The sequence below is a fragment of the Macadamia integrifolia genome, chromosome 5 (assembly GCF_013358625.1).
Source record: "Macadamia integrifolia cultivar HAES 741 chromosome 5, SCU_Mint_v3, whole genome shotgun sequence".
In the NCBI taxonomy this organism is placed as follows: Eukaryota; Viridiplantae; Streptophyta; class Magnoliopsida; order Proteales; family Proteaceae; genus Macadamia; species Macadamia integrifolia.
The window spans coordinates 31,430,836-31,456,771 of record NC_056561.1 but is presented as its reverse complement, the minus strand read 5'-3'; the positions used below and the strand labels follow the sequence as shown (position 1 = coordinate 31,456,771).

Here is a 25,936-nt window from a genome sequence, read left to right as displayed (position 1 = left end):
CAATTCATTGCATACATAAGACTCGCTACTGTGGAAGAATAGGGAATATCCTTCATTTGTGCTCTTTTCAGATCATTCTTTGGACACTAATTTAGGTTGAACTTATATCCTTTAATAATGGGGGAAACACCTGGTTTGTATTTCATCATGCCATATATTTTCAAAACTTTGTTAATATAGGTTTCTGTGATAGCCCAAGTATCCGATGAGATCTATCACAAAATATCTCAATGTCGATAACGAAAGAGGCTAAACCCATATCTTTCATTTAAAAAATTCTTAGAGAGAAAGGTCTTTGTATCACTCAACAAACCAAAATCATTACTAGCAAGTAAAATATCATCCACATATAAGATCAAAAATTTAAACTTACTCCCACTTAGTTTCAGATATACACCTGTCAAATGTATTTTCAACAAATTCGAAAGAAACATTGATGTGATTAAATTTAATATACCACTATCTGGAAGCTTGTTTAAGTTTGTATATAGATTTCTTAAGTCTGCACACTATATTTTTTTCCTTGATCACTAAATCCCTCAGGTTGATTCATGTAGACTTCCTCATCCAATTCCTCATTCAAAAATACAGTTTTTACATCATTTTGTGAAGTTCTAGATCATAATGGGCTACTAATGCCAATATGATTCTCAGATAATCCTTCTTAAAGACAAGAGAGAAGGTTTCATGGCAATCAATGCCTTCTTTCTAAGTGAATCCCTTTGCAACTAGTTTAGTTTTATGTCTCTCAATATTAACCTTTGAGTCACATTTGGTTTTAAATACCCATTTACAACCAATCGCCTTAAAGTCCGTTTGTAATAGAATAAGATCCCAAACATCATTGTCACTCATGGACTTCATCTCATCTAGGGGTGTCAATCGGTCGGTCCGGCTCGGTTTCGGTCCGGGTTTAGTCGGTTTCGGTGTGAGAAAGTTGAAACAGAAGCCAAACCAATAAGAAAATTTTGGTTTCGGTTTCGGTGCGATTTGGTTTCGGTTTGTCTTCGATTTCTTAAATCGATTTGTAACCGAGTTGGTTTTGGTTTTTGGTCTAGTTTCGATTCGAATTTCCATACAAATGTATACAAAACTATGCAAATTTTAATTTTTTTTCTAATGAATTTTGGAGTGTTTCGGTTTCTTACCAGTTTGGTTTCGGTTTCGGTCTGGGTTTTGAGCCGATTTCGGTTTGGTTTCGGGTTCATCCGATTTTTGGTGCGGTTCGGTTTGGTTCTGGGGTTGTAATACTCGAAACCGAACCGAACCATTAAAGCTTTGGTTCGGTTCGATCCATGTTGTTATCGGTTTAGTTCGGCCGATTTTACCGGTTCGGTTTAGGAATTGACACCCCTAATCTCATCTTTCATGGCATCTACCCATTTAAGAGATTCATAATCTTTTATGGCCTGTGAAAAGGTTAATAGGTCATTCTTGATTCCAATATCGAACTCTGATTCTTGAAGATATACTATATAGCCATCAAGAATAGCAGACCTCCTAACCCTTTGAGGTCTTCCTTAAGTTTTAGATTGAGAAACATTCATAATATTATCAGTGGTAACTACATCATAGAGTGATACCTCTTCAATAGTTTGTTATTCCATAGTATCATTTTTAATAGTCACCTATGGGACAACATCATTATGATGGATATATACATCTTCTATAGTTTATTGTTCCACAAAATCATTATGAACAGTCACCCGTGGAACAATAATCTTATTATGATGTATGTAAGTCGGTAGGGAAATTCAATGTTCTTCAAATACCATATTATGTAGTTTTTCACTCCCACTAATGTTACCATCCTCTAAGAATCTGACAGTTCAAGTTTTCACAATTCTGGTACTATGTGTGGGTGCATGAAACATGTAACCCTTTGACCACTGACAATAACCTATAAAATAACAACTTATGATTTTAGGGTCAAGTTTTCTTTCATGTGGATTGTATAATCTAGCTTCAACAGAACAACCTCATATATGTAAATGCCCTAAACTAGGTTTCCTTCCATTACATAATTCGAAAGGAGTTTTAGGAACTGACTTACTAGGAACCCGGTACAAGATATACACAACTATCTTTAATGCTTTGCTCCACAAGAATTCAGGCAATGAGGAGTTGTTCATTATGCTTCGTACCATTTTCATGATGGTACGATTGCTTCTTTCTACAATCCCATTTTGTTCAGGTGTACTAGGAGTTGTGTATTCAGGGGTTATATCCTGCAACTTAAGGAATCGGAAAAATGGTCCTTCACTTTACCCTATATCAGTATGTCAACCATAATATTTACCACTTTATCAGATTTCACTGTTTTGATATTTCTGTCTAACTTATTTTTTACTTCAGCACGGAACACTTCAAAAGTGTTCAAAGCATCAGATTTTTCTTTTAATAAGTAGACATAACAGTATCATGAGTAATCATCAATGAAGGTGATAAAATATTTTGCACCAGTTATACCAGGATCAAAGTGGCCACAAATATCAGTGTGTATCAATTTCATAAGGGAATTGGTCCTTTTGGCAGCAACTTTATTTGTCTTAGATTGCTTATCTTTAATGCAATTTATACAAGTAGTGAAGTCAGTAAAATCTAGATTTGATAATATTTGAGGTTTCACTAACCTCTCCATTCTAGGTCTGAAAATATGACCTAAACATCTATATCATAGAGATGAGGAATCATTATTATTGGATTTACGCTTTAATTCAACATTCACATGCAAGGCAAGAATGGATTTAAAAAAATTTTGAATCCAAATTAAGTTTATAAAGACTATCACATAAATATTTAGTGCAAATTTGAATGGTGTCTTTAAAAACATTTACAACCTTATCACCAAAAGTAAACTTAAAACCTTCACAATCAAGTCTCGATAATGAAACTAAATTTTTAGAAATAGAAGGAACATAAAGAGTATCCATAAGGTCCAATTGGAATCTGATATCCAAAATGAGTCTATAAGTGTCGATTAATCAAACTTCAGACTCTTGTTGGTTTCCCATGTAGACGACGCTCTCACTTTGATTTTGTTTTCGGGTTATAAGAAATCGCTGCATAGAATTAGAAATAAGATTAGTTTGAAAACATACTAGGATAGAATCATTACCCTTCTTTTCGAACCAAGTCTTGTGATTATGACAGTCTTTCCGAAAGTGTCTTACTTTCTCACAAAAAAAACACTTCAACTTGTCAGTTTTCTTTTCCTTGTCAGCAGACTTTGGATTAGAGGTTTTCTTTGATGCATTGTTCTTCTTAAAATTTTCTCTCTTCCTTTTATTCTAGTTGGATACAAAATTGACCATCTGGCCTCCCTTTTTATTCAATCTCCTTTTCTCTTAGATGCACATATTCTAAAGTTCATTCAGAATCCATTTATCTTTATTTATATTGTAGTAGATTTTGAATGCTCCAAAACGAGGAGGAAGCGAAGTTAAAATGATTTAGACAAGGCAACCTTCATTCACTATTAATTTGAGGGGTTTTAGTTGTGCATAAATACTTACCATTTCAAAGATATGGTCCCCTACCCCATCAGTACCAGTGTACTTCATTATTACTAGTTTAGTCATTAAAATCTCAGCCAAAGATTTATCAGCAGTGGCAAAACAATTCTCTACATTACGTAAGGTAATGTCAGTGGCAACAAACCAGTCATTAAAGTTTGATCCATTCAGAAGTGGCACGTTATTCGAAATAGGGATAGATGTTGAACCTATAAACAAGAGTAAATAATATATGTTTATCAAATATCATGCTTTGAGTGTTAATAATATAATATTAAAATTCTAAAAAAACAACTTATTGCATTATTATAATCTATCCTGTGAGATCAATATGGTAACATTCTAGTGGTTCACTTTACATTAGATGAAAGATATCATTAGGATAAAATATTTAGATTATCAAAATATTCAAATAAGATATATACCTATGGATATTGTCATCCTATTTATTCGTTAACTATCATATATAGATCAACGTAGTCAATCAAAAATGTATACCTGAGAATATTTTCATTCTATCTTGACCATCACAGAACGATCATCATAAGACCCTAAATTTTGAAATTTAAATTGAATGTGTGATACAATTATGTTTAAGGTCAACATATATAATTATTGTGATAAAAAAATGTGTACTTATGGATACTCTTATTCAACTTAATCACATAATCATTGATGTCCTAAATTCATTTAAATTTGAGAATTATATACTTTTAATTTAAATTTAACATAAATTATCATCCAAGCATCATAGGTATTCTAAAATAATTCATAAAGACATAGACAACACATATTTCTATCTATTTCTATTATAAATAATATTCTAGAATTCATAGAAATTCAGTTGAAAATAGAGAGCATAAATAAAAATAGATGTACAATCCATGAAATATGTACAAACTTAACAAGAGAGTACAAAAAAACTATCTCTATTATAAATAGAATCAGAAATAAAGCATAAAGATAAACATATTCAAAATAGAAATAAATAATCCAAGAATAAAAGCAATGACAAAAGTATTTCTTGTTTCTTATTTCTCTTTTTATTTATACAATAACTTCTTAATGGGCTTAAACAAATAAAATAGATGGATTTTCATAATGGGCTTATGGTGCAATCAATCAAAAGGTTTTTAATGGGTTTAAATAATAAAAGAGATGGGTTTACGTAATGGATTCTTTTTTTTTATGTATAATTATCATAATGGGCTAAACTCAAAGCCCATAAATGAATTTCATTATTAAAATTCAACCCAAAATAAAAGAAAAGTAAAGAATAGCCCAAACTCTTTTACAACAGTAACACAACCACGCCCATGTATGTTCATAATGATCTTTAGAAATTGGGTCCACTTATGTCAAAACCTTTATATGAGCATGACCCAACATAAAACAATAATGAAGAAAAGAAAAAAAATCAAAGAATCAGTATGAAGAAAGAAATTTTCTTCAATTCTTCGTTCATTATTTTTTTCTTCAAAATGTCTCCCTCAATATTATATTATTATTGATCATTATAATATATTAATATAACATCAGAAGGAAAAGAGATTTGGTGAAAGAGAGACCCACTGCTCATATTCTTCTCTTTTAATATCGATAATATCAATTAATAATGGCAGCTCCAATCGATAATGACGCAATGATCAGTGATGATCGGACACACCATTACCAATAACTATCAATTCGATGACTGATGCAAGTGATTAAGAATGAAAACTCATTTTTACCAAAGTGATCCCAAACTCCTTAATGCTAATAGCCGATCATCATTAAATCAGATAAAAAAATTGATTTTGACTTAGATCGACGGGTCATGCATTTCAACAAAAAATTAAATCCTTTAATGGTTTTTCATTGAGAGACGTAAATATCACCGATTATTTATGTTATACCCAAAACGAAAATAGGTAATAACCAACGGCATTAAATATCATTATAAAATTTAACAAATTAGATTCAAGAACAAAGGCACAGCCTAGATCGCTCTGATACCACTTGAAAGACATAATTCTTCCCACATACAATTATATGATCTTACCACATGTTCATAAAATCACAAATTAAACAATAATGAATTAACGATGCATACCGTTTACCATTGACTGTGAATAATTAGCTATTATTATATCCTTCACGTATCTTTATTCCTGTAATTCCAAGCACGAACACAATGGATCCTTTAGGTTTCTCCCACTAGCTCCCCTTAATGCTCTCTTGGTGATGGAGCCAATAATGAGAGCGACATTATGGTAGAAGGAGGACCTGAAACCCTATTTTATAGAGTTTGTGCACCCTCCCATCAAGGTGTGCCAAATAGGGTAAGATTTTTTTTCTCTAATTAGACGAGGAGTGGGTTTCTTATTTGGAATCCAATTCTAAGAGATTGATATTGGTCAATTACCTAATTGGTATATGAGACAATAATAAAAAATATTCTAGAGAATATTCCTACAAGTATTGCCACTTCCATCATAACCACGACCACGACCACGACACCGAAAATTGCATGCATCTAAAGGACGAGAGATTGAGAGCATGATCCAAAGGGTATCTCTGGAATTTCATCAATAGTTGAAGGAAAATCAAAAAGGGAGAAGCAACCACCATAGAGACCATTTGGATGACTGGCAAACCCATAGGAGAAAGAGAACCTGGGAGAAGGAATTTTCGTCACCGGGAAGACAAGAGTCAAGAAAGAAGCAGGACTCCTGATCTAGTCGAGCGAGGTAACAAAGGTGCTCAAGTGGTTGCAACCAGAGTCATAGCTACTTTTTGTGGAGGACTTATGACCAGAGATTGTTCAATTTCAACCCAAAAGGTAAAATCCTATACAAAAAGCGTGCATGTAGCCAAATGGCTAAACAAAGACTGGGCAAGTGATCTCATTCTTGGACGAAGACCTGGAAGGTATCCAGACCCCACATGATGACGCATTGGATATAATAATGACTATTGCTAATTGTAAGGTGAAGAGGATCCTGGTTGATAATGGCAGCTCAGCTGGTATTTTATTCCTTGATGCCTATAATTGGATGGATTTGAAGAAGGTGGACCACCTACTATAAGGCTTTTTGGGGTCCCAATGAAGGTTGAAGGATCGACTAAATTACATGTGAGGGAAGATACTGGAGAATGCCAAATTATGGTCAATTTCAAAACTTGTGAACCGGACAATAGAACTGGGTGAGTTTAATATCCAATACAAGCTGAGAACGACGATAAAAGCTCAAGCCCTGACAAATTTCGTAGTCAAGTGTAACCTTTTGGAAGAAGCAAAACCCGAAGCACCAGGGAATAAATGTGACGCGACATGGATGCTATATGTGAACGGATCCTCTAGTTCCGTAGGGGGTAGAGCTGGTCTCATCTTAACTAGCCCGGAAGGATTCAAGGTGGAGTAGGCCCTGCGTGTGTGTTTCTTTTACCATCGAGCTCAGATAATTTAGTTTGGTGAAAGCTTTCACACCGTTCGTCATTGGAAGCGTCAAAGTGTCGAACTTTTATAAATCTCTCTTGGTCATAGTTAAGTTTCAATCCAAAAATTGAGTTACCCATTTGACAAAGCAAAGCTGACATCCCATTCCATGTGGGATTATATGATACTACTTAATGCAGTATGCATTCTAAATTTTCCCTTTTTTTAAATGGGTAGAACTTCGATATTTTAGTTTTCATACTCTTTTGATTCAGCTTAATCAATCATTGTTAATCTCATGTTGAATTGAGAAGATAATTGCCATTAAGCCCTTCTAGATTGATGGAATTTTTGCTATTTTTTTGTTTTACTAATTTAAGTTGATACTTATATAATATGTAGATAATGGTCATGCAATATCATATACCACAAGTTTAGAATTTAAGAGTTATACTTATGGGAAATGGAATGACCAAACGGTCCACATAATTAAGTCTTGGTGGAATTCTTACTTTTATCACGTGACAAATTAAATTGAGCAAAGATTTGTGCACTGAGTATACCCCAAACCCCCTACTCACATAATTCCTTTGGTCTTATCTGATTTAGTTGACATCATGCAATACGCGTTTACAACCAAGTTTAGAATTTTTCTTTATTTTTTAATGACAAAGAAGAAAATGCATTAAATTAGGTTATCGTTGTTTACATATAAAAGAGTAGATTTCAGAACTCCAACTTTACACCCCAAACTGTTCCCTTTTTTTTTTTTTTTTTTTTTTTACTTTTTGTTAACCAAGGTGTCCAGGCTAGCTTGCGCACATCTCAATTAATTCTCGATGAGACTAGCATAGCAACCCACCACAACAATCTCCACTTAAATTACAAATACACAGATGAGAATCAAACCTGAGACCGTGCGTCTATCCACACAATCTGCAATTCACCCTAACCATATGAGCAACCCACGGATGGGTACACGCCAAACTGTTCAACAAATGAAGTTTAGAATTTAATAATTATATATGTATAATGTTTTTTTTTTAAATGGGTAGAAGTTAGAACCTTTTTCTTTTCATCCTATTGATTATTCTTGAAGTAATTAATTTAATCAATGTTAATCTTTGCCTGATCGTGAACGGAGGTTCACGTAAGAGAATGTTCTCATACGTCCTTGATCCATAGATTTAGAATCTATTAAATGAAGAGAGAGAGAAAATTGATTTTAAATCCACAGACCAGGGTCATTCTCATACATGAACCTGATCCGTTCTCTATCTGATCCTAGTTGTATTTTAAAGATGATGATCATGAATGAGCCTCTCTCGGAATTTGTGCTACTTTTAATTTTTCATGTTTGAAGTTGAACAACACATGCAGCCTCTCTGGAAAGTGGAGATAAGCATGCATTACATTATGACCAGTCCCCATTTAAAATTGAGATGATTTCTGACTGTGGTAATGTGAGGAGAACCCGCTGAAAACTTGGCTACTAGAGTTAGTTAAAAACTCGTTTCAGCCTTAGAGACGATTTGAAGTGAATTGATAGGACGAATTCTCAAGTTGAATCGAAAGGGTGGCGCTAATCCCAACATGAAGGAGCATGCATGCTTTGAGAACAAGACGACTGACCCACGTAACTGATCAACCGGGTAAAGCTCACCATCATTCAAACACGTAGGTCCGGAAGAAGAATGGCTAACTCGCATTGTACCTACCTTGAAGGCTTCACCAGCGAAGTGGATCCCAACTCTATATCCCATGAACCTGATCCGTTCTGTGTCTGATCCTAGTTGTATTTTAAAGATGATGATCATGAATGAGCCTCTCTCGGAATTTGTCCTACTTTTAATTTTTCATGTTTGAAGTTGAACAACACATGCAGCCTCTCCGTAAAGTGGAGATAAGCATGCATTACATTATGACCCCCTAAATCCCTCAATGACTGGGAATCTCAAGTATTAAATAAGTCCTTTTTTTTATTATTTTAGGTTGAAAACTCATTGATATGTTTTTTCTTTACTTTTCACAAAAGAATTGATTTTTTTATGATTTTACCGTAATTTCAATATTGATACTCGATCCAGATCAATCAGATATCGACATGGCTTTAGAGCACGGTATCAAAATGGGTATCGATCATCCCCAAAACCATTATGTATCGGAATATATTGATATCGGATCCCCTGTATCGGATAGAAATAACCTTATTTTACCTTTAAAATACTATTTTTTTACTTTTTTACCCTTGATTTGTACCGTTTAATCGATACGATATCAACCAAGTATCAAGATCAGACACTTGCCAAACTGGTATGGGTCGCACAATTCAATACCGATATTTAGAACCATGGGTATTAGTCTGCCAATCTGATACTGATACCTATACCTAGAATCATGATGCATGTACAGAGAAATTATACATACATAACATGTCAAAGATAAAACCTTGCTAAATGCCCTTTGACCCACATTATATATTTCTCCGGTATTACCTTTTTTTTTTCTTTTTTTTTGGGTTAGAATTTTCTTCTATACGACAAGTGATTTTGAATGCCCTTTGACCCACATTTGTTTTCGTTGTAACTTCAATTGAGCTTATAATTGGGCTTCTATAAATATGTTTATTTTGTGTGATAATATTCCATCTACCATTCTTAGGTTTCTCTTCTTTTCTGCGCTGGTCTGACACTTCTGGTTGTTTGATAAGACAGCGCTTAAGTAAGTTCCTCTGCTGCGTATTTGTTATGTAATTGTCACCCATTAAATTGGATTATCATTGCTGGTGTGTTCTGGTTTTAAATTCATTATGGGTTCTTTGAATTTTAGACCTGCAATTTATCTGCTCAATGGTATGAGAATCATTTTAAACTCCAGGGATTAGGTTACATCTGCAATTCATCTTCTCAATTGGTTCTTTCTAAGTTAGAACCAATGAAAAATTTTGTTTCTTTCTAATCTCTTCTCCATTGCTTTTCGATTTGGTGAAAGGGTTCTTTTTTTCTGGAGATCGACCTTTGGTGAATCTTTTCATGGAAGTTGCCCTGCAGTTTCTCCTGTTTTCCTGTTTCTGGGTCGGAAGTCTTCAAACAATCTTAGCTTGTGGGCATGTCTAAAATCTGTATTAAAATGGGTTTTCTCCTATGTTCCTTGTTTCTATGATCTTGGATACAGAAACATAAGTTCTTGTTCTGTGATTGGACACATGGGTGGTCAATGTTTGTTTTCTCGTATCTTCTTAATGTATTTTGGGATATGTTCTTAGTTGGAATTAACAGAAAAGTATTTAGAGATTATATTCTTAGTTGGAATTAACAGAAAAGCTCTATTTGTTTACTCCTATTGTTAGAACATTTGGTGATGTAAACATTTTTTTTCTTAAATGGCATGAAAATAGAGTATGGGTAACCTTCTCTGCTGCGTTCAAGTCGATCAATCCCAAGTAGCTATCAAGGAGAAATTTGGGAAGTTTGAGGAAGTGCTTGAGCCAGGATGCCATTGCGTGCCATGGGTCCTGGGGAGCAACATAGCTGGGCATCTCTCCCTTAGGTTGCAGCAGTTGGATGTGCGGTGTGAGACCAAGACAAAGGTTTGCCACTTCTCTGATTCATTCTATTATTTTCCCTGCAACTTGTTATTCTTGTTAATTCTTTAGCCCTCCATTAATGGCTGCTAATCACTGAATTGATACTTGATCTTGTCATTGATATTGCAGGATAATGTATTTGTTAATGTTGTTGCATCTATCCAATACCGAGCTTTGGCTAATAATGCGAGCGATGCTTTCTATAAACTAAGCAATACAAAATCCCAAATCCAAGCCTATGTTTTTGATGGTATGAAGTATAAACTAGAAAAATTATTACACAAGTCTGAAGTTTGATCAGTATGGACTAATGTTTTCCTTTCCAAATTTTTAGTGATCAGAGCAAGCGTTCCTAAGCTCGATCTAGATGATGTTTTTGTGCAGAAGACTGGAATTGCTAAAGCTGTAGAACAGGAGCTTGAAAAGGTAAGCTGCTAGTTACTGAACAAAGTGAAATATAAGCATGAGAATGACAGTATGTGCTTTTGGGAAGTAACCCCTATGAGTCAATGCTGTATTCTAGTTTTTTTGTGTTACATATAAGCTCAGACCCTTTGGAGGCTGAACATGTTTCCTCTATGATTCCCAGGCTATGTCTGCCTATGGTTTCGAGATCGTTCAGACTTTGATTGTTGATATAGTGCCTGATGAGCATGTGAAGCGATCAATGAATGAAATCAATGCTGGTAAGTATCCTTTTCCATAGCTAATATGATCATGTATAATATCTTAGTTGATCTAATATCATGTAGCACATATGTTTTAATGAGTTCTTGTTAGATAGTTGGCCATGACCTTCTGTTTTCTGAATCATTAAAATTTCTTCAGCTTCAAGATTGAGGGCGGCGGCAAATGATAAGGCAGAGGCTGAGAAGATTGTTCAAATTAAACGAGCAGAGGGTGAGGCTGAAGCAAAATATTTGGCAGGGTTGGGTATAGCTCGTCAGCGCCAGGCAATTGTGGATGGTCTGAGAGACAGTGTATTAGGGTTCTCAGTGAATGTTCCAGGGACATCTGCAAAAGAAGTAATGGACATGATCCTTGTGACTCAATATTTTGACACCATGAAAGAGATTGGTGCTTCCTCTAAATCATCTGCTGTTTTTATACCTCATGGACCTGGTGCTGTTCGCGATGTTGCAACCCAAATTCGTGAGGGACTCCTTCAGGCATCACAGATCACAGAGTAATATTTAGGATCAATATCACATTATTTAATTGGTCTACTTTTAAATAGATGTGAATATGTCATGTCCACCATGTTGTGTGTATTCGTTTGTGGAAGTTGGTTTATATTAAGCAATGAACTATCATGGAGCTGGTTCTTCCACTAGTATTGCCTGGATAAACCATTTAAAATCGTTACCAATTAACATATACTTTAAGTTTAAGTCCATTAATGTTAATTTTAGATACATTTCATTATAAAATTTTAAATTTATATTAAACAACTATTTAAAAAAACATATAACAATAAACAATTCAATTAAATATTACAATTTACATCAATTTCATTAAAATTTTTAAAAGTAAAGAAGTAAATTAGGGGAAAAAAAACCGTTAAAACCATTTAAATCTAAACCGTTTATAGACAGTTTCGGTTTTTAATATATAAAACCATTTCAATTTCAATATATAAAACCATTTATAAAAACTATTCGATTTTGATTTTATTGCAAAAATCGTACACCAAACCAAATCGAACCATCGACACCAAAACCAAACTGATTAACAGCCTTACTCCAGTAGTTCGCCTTTGATCAATCCCACCCATAGTAAATTCGCATATAATACACGGATTTTTTTCATATCCGAACGTTTCAATCAAAAAATCCTAATTTGACGTATCAATCTAAAAAATCCATATTATACGTGTATTTTATAAGTACTCATATTATACATGTTTTAAATATATATATATAATAGGTTTTATTCTTATTAATACGTTTAGTTTAGGAAAACAAAACTCAACCACAAAAAAGTCAAAAGGACACTTCTTTCTTTCGGTAGGTTTCTCAATTTTGAGAAAAAATATGTATAACACACGTCTCCCTTACTTATTTTATTAATTCTAACCCTTCTTTTCATATTATCGCACCCTCTCTCCTTTATTACCTTATACCCTTTATTTAACTTCATTTCAAATTTCTCTTAAATCTATTAATCAATGAACCTTATATGTCCACCCTCTTGCTCCTATCCATTAACCTACTAAAATCTACTTAATTATAATTTTACCACCCAATCTAAAATCTTATTTTAATTACGAATCTACCGTTGGTTATTAAGATTAAATATATGAATATATGAATGAACCTAAACATGATTCGATTCCAATTTTAGAATATGGATCGTATCAATAGGAGTTTGTTGTGATTTTCTTGTTTGATAAGATAATATCAATGATGATATTTTAATTTGTTAACTAATTATCCACATGCTATTATTATTATTATTTTAATAAATATATGACATTATTTATCATAATTATTTACTATGATAAAAAGTAGTTGATAGATCACCCATTAACATTGACTATGATAGACATTATTAAACATAATTAATATTAGATGTAAAACAAACAAAATTATAAAATGATCCCCAGTTCAAAAGCTAAATTAGATTTGGATGTGCATGAAAACATAAGATATTAAAATTTAATTATATACAACCAATTTTGATTCATTTTTAATACCAAAATAAACCTATACTTTTACTCTTGGATTTTTACAAAACAATTGTGTAACAACCGTATTATATATGTATCGTATCATTGCCATGCGCATTTGATTGCACAAATTTTTGAAAAATATTATTTTCGTATAACCCACATTTTATCTCACCAATTTTTGAAAAATATTATTTTCATATAACCCATTTATTTGTCATACACATCCGTTTCCCTATATTGTTGATTTTGGCAAAACGTGCCGCCTGAAGTTAAGCCATCCATCTCTGAAGGATTCTCTGCCTAACCATCTATCAAGGGCTCCCTTACTACCAATCACATTATGCTATATAAACAATTGTATACTACAACAACACACACTTCAGGGATCCCCTCAGACATTCCTGTTCTTGCATTTCTTAGAAACAAAAAAATAGAAAAATAAAAATAAAAAGCATATGTAATTTCCCTCCAGTATCGGAGGCTGACGCCTAAATCTACATACAAATTTACATCCGATGAACTAATGAATGATCTGAAAAAAGGTTTGAATTAACCATCAAAAAGAAATTTCAAACTAAAATTCAACCATCTATGCATTAACATATTCCACTTGAAACTTCAACCCTACCATGCAAATTCGAGAAATAGAATATGGTGAATGAGATCAACCAACCCCCACCCACAACCCCACCCCCCCCCCCCCCCCCCCCAAAAAAAGGGGTACTAAGACTTCCACAGTTGATATTGGATACACAAGTAAACAACACAAGCAACACAGAAATAAGTACCCTGTTTCAGGCAAGAGACCATTTCCAGTTCTCTAAAATTCCAACAAAATTTTGCAGAAGCACACAAACCAGCATCTAAAAATTGACGTAAAATTCTAAGTAAAACCACCGCTCGAGCTCTTGACCGTATGTATTCTCAAAACAGGGAGATGATGAAAAATGTAAGAGGATATGAAGTTGGTCCATGACACCAGCTACAATTATTTTTCCCTCACCCATGATTGAAAATAAAGACAGAACATCAGTTGACAACATTGATGTGCTTACCTTATTGCTTTCAACACCAGAATGAAAGCATTTCTTTCTCCCCTATATCTTCATCTCTCCACTTCCCTCCTAAAATGAAATGTCCCCATCGTTTATGGCTTGAGAGATAAAGCCAGCCCAACCTTTGCACTCTTCTCAATGGCCCTGGTGTCCACTTCTCCTGAAATGGTGAAGAGGGACTTCGGTCGCCACTCGTGCTGGATAAGAGCACTAGCCTTTCCATAGTTGTTGACCCGACCCTTCAGTGTAGTCAATGGATCCAATGCATGCTGGGTTCCCAATGTCAAGGTATTTTCATTTGTTGAGAAGCTGTGAGTCAGCTCAGCACCAACAGCCGTATTGGTCAAGGGGCGCACTGAATGGTAATATGAAGCAGTTAATGAGTCACCTTTATCATTCCTGGATAAAGCAACAAAGTGAACACAGCAAAGTCAAAATATGCATATCGATCAGTGTCTCCTACTAAATCATTGGCTCAAGTTCGTTTTATCATTTGTTGTAGACTTGAGACAAAATATCTAACTTAATTCATTTTATAATCTGAAAGACTTGACACACGGAAAACCGTAAAGATCAACAGTATCCATTGCACAATCCTGGCTGGGCCCACTAAGGCAATATCTGAGTCCTCGGTGGCCAGGGAGAATTCAAAGAGTGTCGTGACACCCAAGAATGGGGCAAAAAGTAAATCGTGTAAAACCATGCTTACACAAAATTGTAAATTAAGGATGTGTGAGGTTTCAAGAGAAGCAAGACAACCGTAGGTAAAGAAGACCTCGTGATGCAGACCCATGCAGATGATGTGTTGCCCTAGGTCTACCAATCAGATCCCAGCACTAATCAATTTTATCTCAAATCTAACAATCATAATTGAAAGAAGGCAGCAACAGAATGTTAAGAATACTTTCCAGCTTTCAAGAAGAAAAAATAAATAAATAGAGATCATGTGGTAAACTAGAGAAGTTCAATCAGATGTTTTAGAACATGGAACTATCATTTGATAGGAGGAAAAGAGAAGATAAATCTTTAGAACATGGAACTATCATTTGATAGGAGGAAAAGAGAAGATAAATCTGTCGATAGGTTTTGAATAGAAGATTTAAAGGAAAATATTTTATCTAGTATCTGATATCGATTGGAAGAAAAGGAGAGGAAGACTGTTGGAGAGAGAGAGAGAGAGAGAGAGAGAGAATCCTCAAACCACATCTTGAGAATAGATAAAAACCAACATGGGATACATTTTTTTTTTTTTTTTTGGTAACTAACCAAAAGAATTCAAGGTCAGAGTAGGCACGGGGCAGTACATATTTATAGAACTTAAGAAACCCAAATTCATATTCGATAGGGACTTACGACAGCTAACCAATTTTTCCTAATACCAAACAACCCACAACTATTGCAATATCGAATTTTAAACTTTAAAAACTCCTAACCAATAGCTCAAGAAGAAGCCCATCCCACCTTAAAACTATTTTCTTTAATTAAAGAACTATACTGCCCCCGACATACAAGATCTGAATCTATATAATCAAAACTAATCCAAGCCACACAATCTGGATTGTGCATTGCTTCTGCATTACCTCGTTATGTAGGAAAGAAGAAAATAGAAACACTCACAAGGCCAGAGAAGCAATGAGATCAGCATTAGTGAAATTCAAGCCAGCATTGCATTTGGTGAAGTTCCCCGAAGCAGTGTCAAAGGCGACGTCAGTTCCAAGGGCAAGAGTATTGCTTCCAACTACACCCGAAAAGTTAACAATGGGGTTTGCAGTCAACCCAATGCTTGTGCTGATCCCTGCATAGTCATGCAAGTACTGGAGTTCCACCTGTCAAACAACCCCAAATATTCAACAGAAGTTAGCAAACCTTGAGATTAATATGTAATAATCGGACAAAATCTAAATAAACAATAAGAATACAACCTTATCATATGTATAAAATAAGAATTTAAAGAATACAGACATGTAACTTTGTTTGCAAAAAAGACTCGACACAAATGCTCTTGAACAAGCTATCATTAAGATTCTGCGAATGCAGAATTCTTGAAGAGGAGAAAGAAAAGCACCTGCAGTTTGGGTTGGTCTAGTTCAACCTTGAACCAATTTTCCAGGTCAGAACCTGACCCATTACAGACATGTAACTTTGTTTGCAAAAAAGACTCGATACAAATGCTCTTGAACAAGCTATCATTAAGATTCTGCGAATGCAGAATTCTTGAAGAGGAGAAAGAAAAGCACCTGCAGTTTGGGTTGGTCTAGTTCAACCTTGAACCAATTTTCCGGGTCAGAACCTGACCCATGGTTCAAGAATTGGTTCAGATCTGGTTCTTACAAACCGTGGGCTACTTTGCAGGAGTTATTCTTTATTTTTATTCTGAATTTATGTTGCATTAGGAAACTCCAATCACAGCCTTCAGCTGGGGGAGATTAGGTTCAGTTTTCGAATAAGTATGGGACTTCCTCCAAAGCACCAGTGCATGCATGGGTGGAGGGGGGATTTCCCTTTTCATTAAGATGTCATCTTATTATTATGTTATTCAGTTAGGACACTGCCAATCTGCCAACCTATCGGCAATTTAGAGTCCTAATTTGTTTCAGTTTATAGCAATTTTAATAGCAGGATGTAAAGGCTAATTAACAGCCTTCCACAATTTGATGAATAAAGTTTGGATTTTTCCTATGAATGAAGATAGGCTTGAGCAAGCATTGTGGAGCAGTATCAGTCATTCTTCTCTCTCTTATTCCTTCTACAGTAACAAGTCAAATCTGAAACCTGAACCCTGCACATGCTCTAGTTCTTTACTGGTTAATCCTGTTTTGCTTTAGTAATATTATTTATCTATTTATCCTAGACTCTTCCAGTTATGCCATTGTTCTAGTTTCAAAATCCAATCTTACAATTTTTTCCCATCTTTCTCGAGTAGGATTTTTTGAATTTCTCAATTTTGGATCTGACTTCTTCAATCTGGTTCATAAAGCAGTTCTGAATCTGATAATTGATCATTCACACATCATATTGCCCCACCTCTCCTGATATTTTGATCATTCTCTGAAAATTCTAAACTAAATCCTTGAATTTCAAACATCGAAATCATCAATCCTACAGTTCTGATTGCAAAAATATCAACTTTGGGATCTGATTCAACTTCTGACTTCAGAGCCCTTTTCTGTGGTTATTGCTGGTTTCACGTTGTCATTTTCTATTCATAATTTTTGGTTTTGATCTTCAATTTCATCAGTCTTCCTTCAGTTCTGATATAAAAAAAATATCACAACTTTAGGATCTGTTTCAACTTCTGATTTCAGAACCCTTTTTCTGTGGTTATTGCTGTTTCCATACTTCTGTTACCTCATTACTCTGATCTTTATTAACTGCCGAAATGAACCTTCTAAGAACCTCCCATCAATTTCTACTTCTTGAACTAACCCACTCACAGTAGAGTTCTTCAATAAATCTGACCGTTGGATCATTCCCAATTTCTGATATAATATTCTCCTAATTATATAGCACTCGACCAGAACATTGGCACAATTAGAACTATTGATATTCTGATATTTTGACTTCTTCCAATTCTGGTTCCTTACTTTTTTCAGTGATACTGTATTCTCCTAGGCCTTGTACAACCTAATCCATCATTCTGCAGACATTGTTGATTAGAACACACCATCATTCTGCAGACATTTAATTTTCTCCCAATTCAAACAATAAATAACATCAAAAGCTCCACAAGCATGAAACCATTATCTAAAATGAATGATATCATCCAGTGAGAATGCGCCTAATGTAAGAAATGAACTTAGTGGCAATGGAAGCCGATGAATTACTCACCTTACCAGACCTTTGATCGGGAACAATGAAGCTAAATATAGTCTTAAGCCCAGGCGCAGGTTCATCCACTGTAATGGTCGTCAAGAGCTGGGAAAATACAATGAAGAAGCAACCAACTGAGCAAAGCATTGAAACAAAAAAGAAGAAAAAAGCAAGCAATAATATTAGAGTTTTATATTTTCTGTACAACCAAAAAGCAACAGCTAAGCAAGGTTAGAGATGATTCAACTTGTGTCAATAGATAATAATCATGCACCACCTCATCAGTACAAAACCACATGATACAAAATTAGGTATGACCCAAAAGAACAATAGCCATCTCTGCAAAATTTGCAAAAGAAACTTATATGGAAAGACTTATTACCATGTTTCCAGAAAAAGAAATTTCAAAAGAATGTATCGTAAACGCATAATCTAAATTAAGTTTACTAACCTGTACATATGAAACCTCCTCACTAACCACGTCTAGGTGCAGGGGCCACACTCCCCCATAGAAATCATTTTCCCATTAAAAAATTATGAAAAAACAAACAATTGCAGCAATTGCGTTCAATGTTATCAAAAAATTACATGTAATATATGGAACACATTACAAATACACAGTTTCATCTTTCTTATTTTTTTATATTTTTTTTTTTACTTTTCTATATTGTGCTTATGATCAGTCTGTGCACATCATCATTGTAGTTACAACTTTACTTGAGACCACTTCCAACTCTGAGATTGAACCAGCTCACAAATCTCTATATATTATACTAGTACATATAAGAAACCCCATCCTTCATACATATTCAATAGAAAACAATTGTTTCATAATACATTGTTTTTCTTTTTATACATGATACATTTTACATATTATTTATTTAGTGCTTTATGCTTTGAAACTGCATTTTGCATGAATTCCTTGCCTTTCCATGCGTTTCTTAACTATTTCCATGTCTATCCTGTGCCTCCTGATACAATACGATACAATACATCCCTTTTCTTAAACTACCCCTTCCAATACGATACTCGATATTGATACTTAAATCCTTGCTTATTGGGCCTTCACTTCAATTCACGAGAGGAATGGGTCTGACCTGAGTTCTATTCAAACCAGTTAGGATCTCAATAGCACCATGTCTATGATCTTTTCAAATGATTACCCTACAAAAATAGTGATTAAAATAAATCGTGCATAGCATAGTCCCAACAGTGCAATACCCCATTTATTATGAGTAAAATGATAAATATACTTCTTTCAAGATTACAAAATTACATAAGGGTGTAAAACAAGACACTGCACAAAATTTTGTGTAAAACAAGACATACACTGCACAAACTTTTTAGTAAAAGTATAGGTAGGGAGACTTTTACGATTCAAGGTATCATGATATTGTCAACCCAATGGGTCTTCTTTGTTGCTTCTAGACAGTATTCACAATACAAACCTAACCATACTAGGAGTCGGACCCCTAAACCCTAACATAATTAATTAGGTACTATTTGGATGACCAAATGAAGAAAAAGAGACATGCAGAAAATGGCATGGTTATCAGATAAATCCAACCAGGAGGATTGATTATGAAAGAATTCTTACAAATAGAAGTTACTAATCTTTCTTTCTTTTTCCTTTTTTTCTTTTTTTTTTATTTTTTTTTTTTTTTTCCAACAAACAGCCCTCATTGGGAAAAAAAAAGGATCAAATACAAGATCAAGAGCATAACCCAGTCGTCTACAACCAGAGGAAAAACAAAAGACAGTAGCAACTGAAAGGCCACCAAACTAAACAACCACCACATCATAATAGGTAATCATCCCCAACCACCAGAAGAGGCCTCACTACCTCTCGCCCAGTCAACCTACTTTGGTTAGAAGGGAAGTAAAATGTAAAGTGACAAAGAAAAACAAAAAAGAGAAAAAGATCAATCTTCAATGGATTAGGTTGGAAGTAAATATGTAGTTGTACTGAATATCTCTGTTGTAGCACTGCAGAAAAATAAAATGGTGACTTTAGGTAATATCACCCAACAAGTCAAAAAACATATGGTGCACAAAATCTTGCATAACACCTACACACATGGAAATCCTATTTGACATATTTCACTCAATTCACATCACCTAACCAAACAAGGCCAACACATAGATAGAATTTACATGAAAGAGCATGCAGCAATTATCCAATATAGACTGGGTACAACCATAAATGATACCACAGGCATAGTTGTCATGGCATCTAGGCATTGGAGGAGCCAAAAAGAAAAAGGTAACACCAAGCAACGCCTTGACAACTATGCCACAAGGACTACAACCATGCCACAAGGACTAACATTACCCTGAAATACATCATAAAAGCATCAGACAAAAGGAGTGTATCTGCTGTGTATGATAGAAGGCTTCCAAAACAAATGGTTTCAGGTATAAATAAATCCCGAGAATAATTTTAAAGAAGTAGATAAGAAACTTGGAGAATCTAACACCTCTACATCAAAGGTGCAAATTACAAAGTCAAAAATCACATACAGCATAGCATAGTAGATATAACCCATATATCAGTTTAGACATAAGATTCAAAAGTAAACCAATTAGGCATCAGATCCAATTTCAGCCAAGATAGCTCACAGTAAATGAAGATGCACATGGAATAGTGAATTCAACCAATTAAAACAGCTGAGGTATTGAACAAGATATGCCAATGAATTACATTTGAGTTTGTGTCCACTTTGATGTCAGTTGTGATGTTCTTGTTCTTAATCTGTGTAGTGATATCAGCCAAAAACCGATCGCCTTTCTTGACTCCTGTTGAAGTAAGAGCCTGCAATAACATCAAATTAGAACCAACATAACAAATAAATTCAAAAAGGTCATAAAGCAACTAAACAAATAGAATGAAATAACACCAAATAGATAATTAAAAGTCATCTGCTTGGAAGAACAAAATTATCAGATCAACAATGATCATTTACCACAATGCAAACTTTACTTCGAAGAGACAGAAGCACGCAAATAGGGCAATTGCTGCCTATAAATCAGATCTCCCTGTTAGCATCACTGAGAATTACTTCTTCAATCTCCCCAAAATCCAACACTAAATCAAATCTCGACCAAAATCACTAGTTGAAATCTAAGTAAGTGCAGGAACAACTTTCAGTTTTCAAACTCTAAACTACAAATTAGAATCAAAATACTTTGTGCCACTAATTAGACATCCTAAATTTCCCTAATTTGATTCATAGTTCTCTTGGCATCCAGACCCCCATCCATCACATTGGGTTGCCTAGCCACCTTGACAACTATGATTTGATTTGTTAATGATCAAAACACATTCTTGGAGGTTATTACAGTTTAAGGGAAAAACACAAGCAATACAAGCAAATATGAACAAGTGATTTAACTGCTGTGGAAAGTAATCATCATAACAGCCTATATTGAGAGGCCATCTCCTAACAGTAAACAATCAAAGTAGCTTTACCCAAAGAACATGGATTATGGTAGACAGCAACACATTACAGAATCAACAGAACAAAAACAAACTCCAAATGAAAAATCATAAATGAATAAAATCAGCTTGGATTGTGAATATCACAGTATAATACAGGAAAACGAAAAAAACAAAAAGCAATTCATAAAGTAACACCTCTAAATTGAACCAAGGTAGACTACGGAAATGCAGCTCAGTGTAAGATACCAAAATCTATTTTTGCAAAAAACAAACCGGTCTCAAAGAAATACTAATCAACCATTCATGGAATAGTAATATCAAGAGAAAAAATAAAATTATATATATAGTGAAACCCTAGCAGAACGACAGTTAAAATGGAACTTCACTAAATGAAAAGTAGCAGAGGAGAAACTCACGACGCCATTCGAGGTGTACGTTGTAATGGTGAACTTGTGGTCGCTCTGGTAATCTCTGTAAAGAAGATCTAAAAGAGAACAGAAGATGAAAAAACAGATAAATTAAGACAAATTTAACGAAAAATGAGATGGAAAGACAAACTAATATGAGATCAGCGAAGAACAGATTATCACCTCTGGTCTTCTTGCCAATATCAGTGTAAAGTCCTGGACCTTTTCCCATCTTGTCTCCAACGAAAATGGAGAAAGAGATCGACAACGGAGCGGTGGAAGAAGAACAGTAAGAGCGATACCAGAGAGAGCTTAAGTGCTGAACTGAGATATGGGTAGGGGGAAAATAAATAAAACCCTAATTTTGATCGGTCATTCGGTCTTCGGCTCCAGAAGTGGGTAATCTGTTTCTCAAGAGAATCTGGACCGTCCAACTGAAGTATGTGAAAGAGATGCCCTGTTTTAACCGTCGATTTATTTTCTAACATAGCGTACGGACATCGGGAGATAGACAGCTGAGGGACACGAGGGACACGTTCGGCTACGGCGTCCACCACTTCATAGTTTGGCAAGAAATTTAATTTATCGAAACTTTTTCTCGAATACGGTTGTCTTCCACTTGTCAACGGAGTTTTGGTTTATTTACAACACTAGATTGGAATCTTTTTGCAGTAGTAATCAACGTGTACGTCTGATAACGACATGAGAAAATGAGGGGTGATGGTTTTCAAAAGTTTTAACCGTGGGAATATAGATATCTCGTGGATCTTCTCGTCTTACTGAAGTGATGGCACCTGGCATCTGAGAACGGATTATTCGCTCAAGTGTAGCTTCGTTAACAGCCGCATATTTCAATAAAGGGCGAGAACCCTTTTTTTTTTTTTTTTTTTTAGGTGGAAAAGGGGAAGGATTATTCAATGGTTGACGAGGAGCCCAAAGTATCTCCTGAATCATGACCTTCCGTAATAATCTTAGGGGGTGTTTGGTTCTGTAAATCAAATGGTGTATGTATTAGATATGAATGTCAATCTTTTGATAGACATTCTTCTGAATTATGTTTCTTTTTAAAAAATCATTTGGTTGCCTTAAGGCTAGTATATGTTTCTCGCGAGTTGAGATATTGGCTTCCGTAGATAACATCTTTCGGCTTTCTCCTTTTATAGTAGGTGGTAAAGAGGTTGCTCAAATCTGAGTTTAAGTGTTGAGGTGAACTCAGATTTGGAATACATCCTTTATAATATGGTCATTCATGGGAAGTAGGATGCTCACTTATGAGGGTCATCCTAGTGGAACCAAACAACTCCAAAAATTAAGAATTATCATTCTAAAGAATGTCATCCAAAGATTTACTGAACCAAACACCCCCTTATACATTCATTGGATGTGGGTTTTACATTCAGAAGTGGTCTCACACCCTTTGAATGATGTGAGATTATTGCATATAAGGTCAAAGTTTAGGAGATGGTCTAGCCTCGAAGGGGAGGATCATATAGGGGTATTGTTACTGTCGAAAATCCATATGAGCCAACCCTGCACAAGCACAGAAGGCAGAGGCCCGGAGGTATCTCCGGGATTAGTCCTCCGATGCCAAAGTTAGTGACCGGTAGAATAGTGTTTTTACAGGAGTAATGGTGAGTGTCGATGTACCTCCCCCAGGTTTCTTTTGGGTTCCCTCTTATAGGGTTTCTCAGCCTAGGGTTTCAGGAACCCCCCTCGGGCATCTTCTCCTCACGTGGTTTGAAGCCTTGTGGCCTCTATCGGATGGGTGACACGCGTCCCTCCCTCGGATGCCACGTGTCTTCCCTTGATTAGGTGACAAATTTTACCGTATCAGCAGCCCCCTTACTTCCACTAGGACGCTCTTCGATTTCGGCATTCGTCTTAAAAACACGACCTTCGGTTAGTTATGCTCGGTTTTGGCCTGAGCCACCAATCGAGGTTCTAACCTTCGGTCAAGTTCACTCAGCCTTGGCCTGAGCTCCCTTCCGAGGTTGACCCTCGATCAGGTCTGCTTGGCCTTTGGCTGAGACCCCACCGAGGTAGTGACCTTCGATCAAGTTCACTTAGCCTTGGCTTGAGTTCCCTACCGAGATAGTGACCTTCATTCATGTTCACTTGCCCTTAGCCTGAGCCCCCTTCTGAGGTTGAGGCCTTAGGTCAGGTTCACTCGGCCTTTGCCTGAGCCCCCTACCGAGGTTGAGACCTTTGGCTAGGTCCACTCGGCCTTAGCCTGAGCTCCCTTCCGAGGTAATGACCTTCGATTAGGTTCACTCAGCCTTGGCCTGAGTTCCCTTCCGAGGTAGTGACCATCGGTCAGGTTCACTAGGCCTTTGCCTGAGCCCCTACCGAGGTTGTCACCTTCGGCTAGGTCCACTCGGCCTTAGCCTAAGCTCCCTTCCGAGGTTGTCGCCTTCGGCTAGATCCACTTGGCCTTTGCCTAAGCTCCCTTCCAAGGTTGAGACCTTCAATCAGGTTCACTCGGCCTTTGCCTGAGCCCCCGACCGAGATTGAGACCTTCGACTAGGTCCACTCGACCTTAGCCTGAGCTCCCTTCCAAGGTAGTGACCTTCGATCAGGTATGCTCGAATCCGGGCGTAGTACTACGCTCGTGCTCTTTTGTTCGAGTGTACTCCGAAAATCTCACGTAGATGACATGTACTGCATTTAATGAGGCTGGGGAGTCGTATCAACGCACTGTTGCCTACAAATAATGTCACTTTCTCTCATTTTGTCCTCTTCTACTCATTTCTCTGACCCTTCGTCCTTCATCCTTAACTATCCTCTAATATTCGGTTCAACTAGAGTCATTGAGAAGTAAGTTATGTCTAGCTCTTTAGGTAGTGGCCCCTCGTCATCCAAGGGTGCAATTTCTAGGCATCAGAGTCCCGGTCAGGTTTGAGGGATGTCTTCGGACTCGTCCTCCACATCCACATCTTCGGATGCCTCCTTGTCCTCTACCACCAGTGACATGAGTGGTGGAAGTATTCGGGAGGGGCTTCTCAACTCCAGGGCCTAGGCAAACGAGTCCCTGGAGGTCTAAGCCAGGAATATAGTGTCACCCATGACCGAGGAGGAGCTAACGAAGCTCCGTGTGTCATGTAGTATCCCGAATGAGTTCGTCCTTCGGATACCGAGGCCTGAAGAGCTTTGCTTCTATCGGGATGCCTTCAAGGTCGGGCTTTGGCACCCTCTTCACCCCTTCTTCAGCCAGGTGTTTCGGCGCAATGGCATCTCTCCAGCCCAGCTGACCCCGAACGGGTGGTGGCAAGTCCTCAGTTTCATCGTCTTCTTCTCTCGGATGGGGAGACCTCTCTCCCTTCCTCTCTTTCTCAATTGTATGTCTCTCGGTTCTAGCAAGGGGGACTAGGGCTGGTATTACTTTTGCCCTAGAAAAACCTCCGATTTCTGAACCAATACCCAACCTCGATACACAGTTGGAAGTTGAAGTTCTTTTTTGTGAGGGTGTCTGAAGGGTTCCCCTTCAGTAATACTTGCGACATCCCAGACCTGAAGACTTTGGGACAGATGCAGAGTCACTATCGATGGCTAAGGACCAGACACTCTGTCGGCCTGTCGAGTCCAGTAGACTCCAGTCGGATGCCTTTCTATTCCTGTTCGGGCTTAGCCCGGGTGAGTCATAGGTTTGCCACTGTTTTTGCTTCGGATTTAGCATTCTCGTACTGATCTTGACCATCTTTACTGCCGTGCAAATTTCGTGAGCAGAAGCCAAAGCGGCCACGGCCGAGAGATAGGCCCAGCTGAAGGCAGCCAGGGCCCAAGACTCCCATCAGAGGTAGCTGAAGAAAGGCAAAAAAAGAGGGGCTTCGACTTTCGACGCCCTCCCAAAAAAGAAGCCCAGATCTGGAAGCCCCACCACAGAGGCCGTTTAGGCGCTCGAGGCCCCAAGCCATGGCACACCCCCTCTGAGGGCCTCCTCCCCTGGTGCCGACTTCTAAAGCCCGAGAGGCAATTATTCTCGAGCTGAAGTCGGGTTCGTCCCTCGGTGGTCCATCAAGGAGGGTGAGACACTTTCCA

General features: G+C 36.5%; 2 protein-coding genes across 2 annotated transcripts; one reads left to right on the top strand and one right to left on the bottom strand.

The window, feature by feature from the left end:
* The first annotated feature begins 9,483 nt into the window (after positions 1-9,483).
* Positions 9,484-11,852, top strand: LOC122079018 (hypersensitive-induced reaction 1 protein-like). Its single transcript, XM_042645233.1, has 6 exons — positions 9,484-9,654; positions 10,331-10,522; positions 10,649-10,769; positions 10,854-10,945; positions 11,109-11,205; positions 11,348-11,852. The coding sequence occupies exons 2-6, from the start codon at positions 10,334-10,336 to the stop codon at positions 11,707-11,709; spliced, it is 861 nt and encodes a 286-aa protein (XP_042501167.1). The 5' UTR covers positions 9,484-9,654; positions 10,331-10,333; the 3' UTR covers positions 11,710-11,852.
* Positions 11,853-13,967: 2,115 nt separating this feature from the next.
* LOC122079745 (mitochondrial outer membrane protein porin of 36 kDa) lies at positions 13,968-22,253 on the bottom strand. The gene is made up of 6 exons (XM_042646452.1): positions 22,085-22,253; positions 21,911-21,978; positions 20,757-20,867; positions 18,074-18,160; positions 15,863-16,071; positions 13,968-14,644 (listed from the first exon to the last, which is right to left on the bottom strand). Exons 1-6 carry the CDS (start codon positions 22,131-22,133, stop codon positions 14,338-14,340), a joined length of 831 nt encoding a protein of 276 aa, XP_042502386.1. The 5' UTR covers positions 22,134-22,253; the 3' UTR covers positions 13,968-14,337.
* Between the last annotated feature and the right edge of the window lie 3,683 nt (positions 22,254-25,936).

What these genes read in the sequence shown, in the direction of transcription:
- LOC122079018 (XM_042645233.1), top strand. Translation starts at nt 10,334, where the DNA reads ATGGGTAACCTTCTCTGCTGCGTTCAAGTCGATCAATCCCAAGTAGCT. An exon ending in GGTGTGAGACCAAGACAAAG is followed by an intron (nt 10,523 to 10,648) that starts GTTTGCCACTTC and finishes TTGATATTGCAG; the next exon opens with GATAATGTATTTGTTAATGT. An exon ending in AATGAATGAAATCAATGCTG is followed by an intron (nt 11,206 to 11,347) that starts GTAAGTATCCTT and finishes AAATTTCTTCAG; the next exon opens with CTTCAAGATTGAGGGCGGCG.
- LOC122079745 (XM_042646452.1), bottom strand. Translation starts at nt 22,133, where the DNA reads ATGGGAAAAGGTCCAGGACTTTACACTGATATTGGCAAGAAGACCAGA. An exon ending in TATTGGCAAGAAGACCAGAG is followed by an intron (nt 21,979 to 22,084) that starts GTGATAATCTGT and finishes GTTCTCTTTTAG; the next exon opens with ATCTTCTTTACAGAGATTAC. An exon ending in CCGATCAAAGGTCTGGTAAG is followed by an intron (nt 16,072 to 18,073) that starts GTGAGTAATTCA and finishes GTTGTTTGACAG; the next exon opens with GTGGAACTCCAGTACTTGCA.